Below are 9439 nucleotides of genomic sequence, written 5' to 3' on the forward strand. Positions count from 1 at the left end.
GCCACCAGTGACTTCGCGTTGAGAACGAGACAACACGTCCCCGGCTGCTGAGTTTTCCTGCATTTTTATTAGTACCTGAATGTTACCAAAGCAATCAGGGTAACAAACGCCCATCGCTAGTCGTTCTTCATGACGAAAGTAAAATGCGACAACTTCTGCGGCTGACATCAACTGGTTCCTGCGCCGCGTTGCAGACCATGCACAGCCACCCGAAATGAGGGATTGGTTGAGGCTGTCAGTGCACGCTGTGCTGCAGCTGCGCTGCCTCTCTGGGCACTCACTGTAGACAGACACGCCGGAAGGCAGGGATGGGGTAATCTTTGGAAGAGATCACATGACCTCTCGAAATGGTGAGGACGAAGCGATAAAGCCTCCTAACGCTCCCTAACGCTAAAGTCCTCCTAAGGCTCCTAACTTGCGCACACTGTAGCCGGATACAGCTAAAGAACGCAGCGACAAATGCCCCTAAAGGTAGGCCCTCCAACCAACGGCGTCGACTTATTGTCATTACGTCACGGTCGGTCAATCGCTTTGCGCCTGCTTGCCCTTTGCGACCCCACGCTAGCAGATGCAAGGCAATCGACCGCGACGTCATGGCAATAGTGTACGCTATTGGCTGGAGGGCCTACTTTGAGGGGCATTTGTCGCTGTGTTCTGGCAGCTGTATCTGACTATAGTGTGCGCAAGTTTACGGGAACAGAGAGTTACGAGGTTATTTGTGTCCTTCGTGGCACCATAGTACGCGCCACTGTTTAGGTGCTGTGGGTGTACTGCAGCAGACATGACTATAGCTTGCCTTCACATGTTCGCGTGCGGCCAAACAAGACCCCGCAAAAGTTCGAAAAAGGCTATTGTCGCGCAGCTTCTGTCATAATAATAAAAAAAATGAGATAAGTGATGAACTTTCATTCAGTGTTTCCTCTTTTATTTTTCAGCGTGCACGGAATTGTGCCATATTGCTTAAGGGCATAGCCGAGAGAGTGAAGTCAGATATGTAATAACTAAGCATCTTTTTCTACTCCTGCACCAACTCCTATTGCCAGTACTTCACCTCCGAGTAAAGTTTGGGGCAGCACGGCTTGCCGAGAGGCGAGCTCTGCGTGAGAGATGCACGTTCTTTTTTTCAGGTTTAGACCGAACACCTAGTCAAGACCTTTGAGACCGAAGCTGGGGAGCGACACTGGATCTTCTGAACATCGAAGGGACTCCAATGGTGGACGAGTCACAGCACCAGTGAAACCGAAAATGGGCAACGTCTGCGTGGCTTCTTTTGTGCAGACGCATCTAAAAATGGCGTTTCACAGCTTACTGCGCGAGCTTCTACATGCTGCGCACGTTATAACCACGGCATATTTGGAGTGTTTCACTCGATCCAGTCGGGGCCTTAAGTTGCCTGAAATAGATGGAAGGAGTCCGAAATAGAGGTGCACACGATGCTAGCGCGTATTTTCAGCCATTTACTTTGAAGCCATATTGCCTCCATCTGTGCTTTCTGTTCCGCGATGGTCCCGAGCGAGCGCTTGAAGACAAAGGAACCTTAAGGACTGAGCTTCATGAGAGCGAACAATGGCTCATTTTTACAGCCATATTCAGGTCGTGCATGATTCCGGAACTGAGAAACAAGTGAAGAATGTGGAGCAGAAGGCATCTGGAGTCAAGCATTCAAGTTGTGGTTAATGCTGACATTTTTATGGATTTGGGAGAGGAACGGGAACGGTGGGTGAAAATGATCACGAAACCGGGAACCAGGACTGGCGAAAATGGAAAGCTAGGCTTCGGGCACCAACCGTCGCTGTTGGCAATAGTGCGGTTCATAAGGTGTTAACAGGTGCAAAACTTTTGATTGTGGGCCCGTCGCAGTATCGGAGAAATGTAGACAAGGCTTTTGAATGAATTTATAGAATGCTGTTAAACCGGGGTAAGGTAACTGATATTGATTCTGAATACTAAATATCTTCTTGCAATCTCACTGCTCATACTTTTCAAGAAAGTCTACATTTCGTTGTGCTAGAAAAAGTGGTAAAAAAGAAAAAAGAACATTTAGTCGAAAGAAGAACATCAGCATTTCGGCAGGCGCTAGCGAAAAGTTCGACAGCGCCCCTGAGTATGTAGGAGTGGAATAATTATAAGTTCTCAGGCGTTCGCGCTTCGGCGCGAACATGGAAGCCGTATGTGCCATCTTTAGCAGCAGTTGTGACCAAGCTATCCATATGAGTTAGCGAAACCCACTTCCTCTTTGTTATCTGGCGCCGCGTCGTCGGTTCACGTTGTTATATTGCAGAACATGTGGCTATGTTTCTGCTTCAATAGCATGCCTTCTAAGATTTGCGACAGTGGTTCGGACCCATGACATATGCACCTTCAGTTGCATGCTTTAAGGCGCGGTCGAGGTGTCCACCGAGATGTCGAGATCTGAGAGCTACTGCGCCCTTTCCTTCAAAAATCTTTCCTTCCCTCAAAACACGTGCTTTCGCATTCCTGCACGTAAGCAGACTTAAGTGCCCTGACAATTTTTCAGTCATGAGCCAGTACGAGCTAGGGCAACTTGCTGCTCTATTACCGTTCTTCTCCTTCGCCCCCCCCCCCCCCCCCTTCCGAAAGTAGTTTGGTAACCTTTGGTTGACCCTTGGATTCTTCAACTGTTCAAACCAGCTCGCTAATTATTGTAATAATCGGGGCTTCTTTTTTTTCACTCTCTTGCGTGCCGGCACACATCACAACCTCGGTACCGAGAGTAATGCCTCTACATGCGCGAGTGTAGATGGAGTGCAGCGAAACTCGAAAGTGTGTGCCTCTTTTGCATAGTAATTCGCGTGAAGCAGGCTCGTGACACGCGCAGCTTTTTGTTGCAGTTGGGTTTTTTAAGCCACATGAAGTGTCTCAGACTGGTGTGCTCTTGCCATTTTGCCACGACTAGTTCCACAGTTTGGCGGAAGTACAAGATGAGCGACAATCTCTTTTAACGCAACAGCGACTGTTAGACAAACGCGTTTCAGGGTTTGGAGACTAGCAAGGCAAGCAGACTACACACTTTACACGAAATGCAGTCAAATCAGCTAAGGAAGCATTGGGAGGTCGAGCCGCACCTATTCCTGTAGACGCCGCATGGTGCGGTTTTAAGATACACCAAGTACAGTTGATATGAAATGAAACACTGTGAAGTGGGGTGTATTGCGAATATTTTTCGCTGTACATTTAAAGAGCAACACGTAGTCAAGTGGCCTTGCTTGAACACACTTGAAACCTTCATGAAACTGCTGCGCAAGTGGGTTTAGTGACAGAAGGGTGCGTTTCTCGCCAGTTTTTGTCATTGGATGCCTATTTAGCTACTCTGGTTGGTAACAGCTGCTTTGCCAGGCTTTCACGCAGTGCCCTCACATAGGAGATTTGCTGTGGCATGCGGCCCCTGAACCACGAGATCCATTGTGTTGTTCACACGACGACGGTTTAAGAACAACTGTTAAGCTTGCTAGATCGTTTTTTTTTGCATTGTTTAAGCCTGAGCAGCATTTTAGAGCGGCAGATAAATTGTTGCAGAGCTTTAGCTCTTACAGAAGAAGCCATGAAATGACGAATGTGAGCTGACACTCTTCGCAAGGTTTTGCCGTACACTTCCGTAACACACTATTTGCTGCCTCTCTAAGGCTGTCCTACTAAGGTGCTTGTCCAAACTTAATGTGTGCTTTTTTTGAGCAAGCATAACAGGCGCACTCCCTCAGCAAGCATTGTCGCCACGGACAGCTACGCGGCGAGGGCAAGGCCGAAGCCTAGCGGAGAAGACGCCCTTACAGAAAGCCCGACGTTACTGCGAATGATGCCGTCCATTATTCGTGCAATCACATTGTTTACCCGTGTGGTATATTTATGGTTCTGAATTCTCGAGGAGCCGAAAAAACCTGAAAATCAGCATGCAGTTGCGCAACGTAGGTTCTACTGCAGCACTCCGAACGTCACATGCATAAATTGGGCCGGCTATAGCAAACTACAGACTCAGTAGCATTTACACTTGCATTAGGCTATCTTTGTCCTATGGCTCTTTGTCGTTCGACAGCAGCAGGCAATGGCCAGTAATGTTTCAATATTTTATGCGTTTCGGAGCAATGCCTTAGGTTGGAGTAGTGAACTTGAGCTTATATATTCACGGTATCAGTAAACTACAAGCACCGCAGAATGATGACGGCAACGAAAAGCTTCTCCATGTATTATCTTTGAACAATACTAGAAAGTACGATGGAAAATATTTGCGGCACCGCATCAGGTCAAAATACGATCCCAGCGTTATATTTCTTTCTATAGTTCACGCTCTGCTGCGCTTCATTTCGTTATATTTTCTATTTGTCTTCCCTTTTGCTTAGCATCGTACGCCTGTCAAATCATGTCATAAACTCCTCGTTCGTATTAATTACTCTAGCTCGTTTTGATGGTTCGCTTTTCTGATCACTGCCATCATTACATAAATGAGTCTGCACTCTTTAATGGAGACTGGGGGGATTTGCCTGGTCTTATGCCTGTCAGGTTACACCAGTTGGCGACAACGAACCATGTAGTAGTACACACGTACACGTATCGCGGGCACTGGACGCGTTAACATATACGAGAAACAGTGTTTGCAGGGTACGGATAAGTTCCGTATCCCTGATTGACGTCAAAACGTCCTTGGTGCGCGCAAAAGAGAAGCGGCATTCCTTGAGTGTCCAGGAACATAGCCATAGTGAGACACGTATCACTGCCCCGTCTTAGTGTAGTCTTGGCCGTCCTAGTTGAAAGCGTAAAACAAGAGCGTGTGTGAAATGTATGCCCGAGATTCTCGCGCATAGCAGGCCTAGTGGAGCTCGTCCAGTTCTAAATAAAATGTAGTGTACGAGAATGCAATGCACTGCTTCAGTGAATGCACGGAGGCAAACGCGGTCATATCTATCAAGTCCTTGCGGGATGAGAAAGCAACAGTTCGCGACAAAATCAACAGCGAAGGGCATCCCGCTTCCTGTTCAAATCGCAACCACAAGTGTATGCGGTGCGCGTTTTTCAACAACAGGCACAAGTCTCTCTCGTCTATCAATGTGAAGGGTATGTGTATAAGTCAAGATGGACCGCTGTGCACAGCTCTATAGTTGTGCTGTCAGCGTGGACGTTGCCCCCTATGCCGCAGTGATCAATCAGTCAGTCGCAGCATATCGCGGTCTGGCTAGGTTAATAAACCTGCCCTGCAACCACATCAACACGCAGACTTTATTGCCATAATAAAACGACAAGAACTCGCCGTCAAATTTCGCCGCAGCAGGTCAGTCGCCTGCGTAACGAGAAAGAGAATAGCAGCTACCTTTGGAAGTTAGCTATTCAGTCGTGTTATTGAAAAGGAGCTTTGTATCGGGCATACTAAATGGCAGCTTGCTGTGATACAGGGCTGAAACCTACCTCGCACTGGCATCCGCATGAGGACGAGCCCGGAGTTGTCAGTACTCGCCTGAGGCAGATTTGTGCTTAAAACATTAACGAAATGTCGTTACCTGTCGATCTCAGTCTGGGTTTATTAGCTCTTTCATGTTTTTCACAAAACTTAATTTGATATACTTTGGTTCAAGAGAACAATTAAAACGTGCATGTACTGGCGTACCGCAATTTTTATGAATGTCCTATGACGAGATTTCTTTTTAATTCTGGGAACTTTTTTCGATTGTCTGTTTTTCGTTCGCAAGAAGTTCTTAATTAGCTGCAGGAACTGTTGCAACAAGCGTGTCCAATCATGTCGCGTTTCGAAGGACAGAATGTCATAGAAGCTTGTAGCAAAACCACGAGGAATTTTGCGCTTGTGCACTGGTTTGTGCGCTCACAGTCGTTACGATATGTAAAAGAAAGCAAGATATCCGTAACACTGGACAACCTGCATGCTTGGGTGAAGCGGAATGGGTTTGCTTACTTGTTTAACTCTGCATTTTCAAGGTATCTTGTTTTTATTTTGTATCGAATAACTGTACACTGAGCCACCTTTCATTCTGCACTGAAATATCTCTCCGCTTCATAAATATCTTTACTTTGTCAGCTTCACTTATACAAATAATAAGCCATCTGGGTTTCATCATTTTTCAGTGCGGTTGCATGCGACATAGCTTAAACAAAGGAATTTTTGTTTCGGTTGGTTTCCTGGCATGAAAAACAGGAAAGGTTCCTTGACCATATCATGAAATCGTGTTACGCTATAGTTTGCTAAATGTTATTTGTGTAACATGAAATCTTCCTTGTTAACTTTTGATGACTTGCAAATCCGAAGGAAAAGAAGTAACAGCCCTGACGACCAATGCCCCTAATGAAAGCTTATTATCGCTATTTCTGCTGCATTACAATATAACAGGCGCTTTTCTTTCGGACCAAATGAAAATCAATTAGCATCTCACAGTACTTGTTCTATTTGTACAAATGTCATTTTTGTTTCATGTGTGAATGAGTGTGCAGTTAAATGTTGAAGAATTAGTGAGGTGTGAATGTGTTGACGAGTAGAGATCGAATTTTTATGCACAATGATCACTTAATAATAGCGCGCACTTGGGTCTCAAATATAGAGCAATGAAGTGAATCAGCACACGCAGAACCCGCCGCGGTGCTCAGTGGTTAGGGCGCTCGGCTACTGATTCGGAGTACCCTGGTTCGAACCCCACCGCGGCGGCCGCGTTTCGATGGAGGCGAAACGCAAGAAGGCGCCCATATGCTGTGCGATGTCAGTGCACGTTAAAGATCCCTAGGTGGTCGAAATTATTCCGGAGCCCTCCACTACGGTACCTCTCTTTCCCTTCTTCTCTCAGTCCTTCCTTTATCCCTTCCCTTACGGCGCGGTTCAGGTGTCCGCCGAAATGTGAGACAGATACTGCGGCATTTTCTGGCCCCAAAAAACAATTTTTAATTTTACACACAGACTTGAGCTTTTCCTTCTTGCTCATAACTAATGTTGAGTTTTAAGAGTTTTAAACTAGCTGCAATAGTGCTCAACAACAGAAACAACAATCATACCCAGAAATTCTGGAAAAGCGCATTCTTTCAACAGGAAGTTGCTTATGAACGCTTTTTTTCACAAATCTTAAGATTGCACCAGAACACTCAATATATCCAGCCACATTTATTGTTGAAAACGCACCCCATTGATTTTCTATGGCTATTACACGATGCGAGCGCAGTACACATTTTAAAGGGGCTCTGAAAGGAGTTTTCGATAAAGGTGTGGTATTCCTCGGAATGTTAAGGACGCCGTTTCTCGAATCTCCTATCTGTAGTTGTCTGTAGTCAAAATTTGAATCCCAGCGTCTTCGCGCCTCCTCCCGGCGCTCCTACGCCGGCTTCATAGTCGACGCGAGCGGGAATTCCCGGGGGGGGGGGGGGGGGGGTTCCTGACCCACCAGAGCGACGCTGCTGTCTAGCCGCGGTCGTGGTAGCTGCGTGATGCCTGAAAGAAACTAAACAGTAGCCATCTGGGAACAGAATTACGCAGGAGCGTGCGACGGAGGAGGGCGCGAGGATGAAAAGGTCTCCGGAAAGGAGTCGCCAACTTTTGGGCGCGATTGACGGTTCTCTGCTGAGTGTAGAAGTTTATTACAAGTATTTGGCTCAGGTACTCATCGCAGCACATTGTAGGGAGTGAGCGAGTTTATGTACTCTCTTCGGAAAGTGTTTCAGAGCCCCTTCATGTCCAACATTTTCGGACAAAATATTCAAAATTAGAAAATTGTAAGATACTGTTATGAAAATACTGAAGGTAATGGTCCATTCTTCTGATATGTAACAAAAACTTTCTTTTAAAGTGTTTCCATCGACCGCACTGAACAGTTAAGCGTGCCATAGAAAAGCAATGGGGAACGCTTTTGACGATAGCAAAAATGTGAATAGAAAAAAAAATGCAATACTATCATTGGGTGATCGGCGGATATATTGATCCTTAGAGTGAAAGCTTGCATTATATAAAAAAAAATTGCGTTCATAAAAGGTTGCCCGCTCGAAAATGCTTTTGTCCAGAATTGTTGGGTATGTTGAAAGTAAAATTTTGCTACGCATCGGAAGATTAGACCATTGTCATAAATATGTTCATAACAGTATCATAGAATACTGTACAGTTGACTCACAATTAGGGGTCATGTCCAATAAATGTGAACTTCAAAAAGAAAGAGAAAGACTAGACAGATGTTAAAGTGAGTACAAAATCTCTAGAGCGTGCCAGCATGAAGCACCTAAACGCGGCCTGCACTTGATTCTGTCAAGGCTCAATGGTCCGTATGACAAGCACCCGGATATAAGTCGGATCGCGGCTATGGCTTTTGTAGACACCCTCACAAGTAGATGAGTCTTGCAAGAACTGAGCCGAATGCGCACGCGCTTATGAGAAATATGTGAGGAGGAAACATCCATTGCAGCGCTGATGTAGAGGAAGGTCGACGTGCTTCAACCTCGTTCAAAGCAGATCAAGCGTTGGTTTATCTCGAGCGCTGATGTGTAATTTGGCTGTGCTTTTCGATATTCGAACTAGATTTCATGTTTCGCTTGGATTGACTGAACAAACAGTCGAAGTTCTAAGCTTAAGGTAATGAATTTTGTCGCGACATAATAAAGTGCGACGTTAAATTGACGATCCTTGAAATTAGCTATTTCGGGCTGCGTGGAGTGCACTCTCAGTGTCGTTCCTGCCATTTCTTATTCCACCATCGTGCGCGGAATAAGCCGCAGACATGTGCTCAAAGATCCGATCTCTTTTCTCAAGTTTGTTGCTGCGTTTGCTTTATTTGTGGACTCCTTTACTCATACTCTACTCCAGAATTTTCTATCAACTTACGACTGGAATAAAATGACATTTGTAAATTTATCGTCTTCCCATCCTTGGCGTTTGAGACTACAGCATAATGAACAAGCCAGAGCCCCTTCTGAAGGGAGTATGCCCATTCGACAAATAAGTGCGGAGGCCTTGTAGAGCACTGGATGGCCCACTATCGTACCGATCGCTTGACGACCGCCCTAAGTGGCAGTAGGAAGAATGAATTCAGGTGACATTGAGCTAACCCCTGAAGTGAAGCGTGACACGCGGGCAATGCATGGCTAGCAGAAAGGAATATTCGAAAACTTTATGAGCATGACTGGCAGTGCTACCGTAAGCTTAGTTCGCGATGACCAGAGTCCGAAGAAAGGACAATCGCGATAGCCAAGGTCGTGCCAGCCAAGTCTTGTGGCAATCAATGACTGATTTTTCGCCTGAGAAAGAATCACCGAACGCGGCCTCGGAAGCTCAATACACAATATGCAGATTCTAACAAATCTGTTCATGTTGCGGATGTGCGATCATCAGTCACTGCTTCATGATCGCTGATAATGTAGTGTATTTTGGCTAAGCACAGAACGAAGCGCCAGGACGCTTGGTGTGGTCAGAGAATTCTAACTGTACGTGACGCCAGTTTTGAGTTTTACCACC

At 45.9% G+C, this 9439-nt stretch overlaps 1 protein-coding gene across 1 annotated transcript in view; it reads left to right on the plus strand.

Annotated features, from left to right (window-relative positions):
- The window catches only part of LOC144114616 (stomatin-like), a 50999-nt gene extending 48978 nt beyond the window's left edge, over nt 1-2021 (plus strand). Inside the window, exon 9 of the mRNA XM_077648470.1 lies at nt 1128-2021. Within this exon, the coding sequence (XP_077504596.1) occupies nt 1128-1159 (32 nt within the window). The 3' untranslated portion in view covers nt 1160-2021. The remainder of the gene's footprint in view (nt 1-1127) is intronic.
- The last annotated feature ends 7418 nt before the right edge of the window (nt 2022-9439 follow it).

Source organism: Amblyomma americanum, chromosome 1 (genome assembly GCF_052857255.1).
Source record: "Amblyomma americanum isolate KBUSLIRL-KWMA chromosome 1, ASM5285725v1, whole genome shotgun sequence".
Lineage (NCBI taxonomy): Eukaryota > Metazoa > Arthropoda > Arachnida > Ixodida > Ixodidae > Amblyomma > Amblyomma americanum.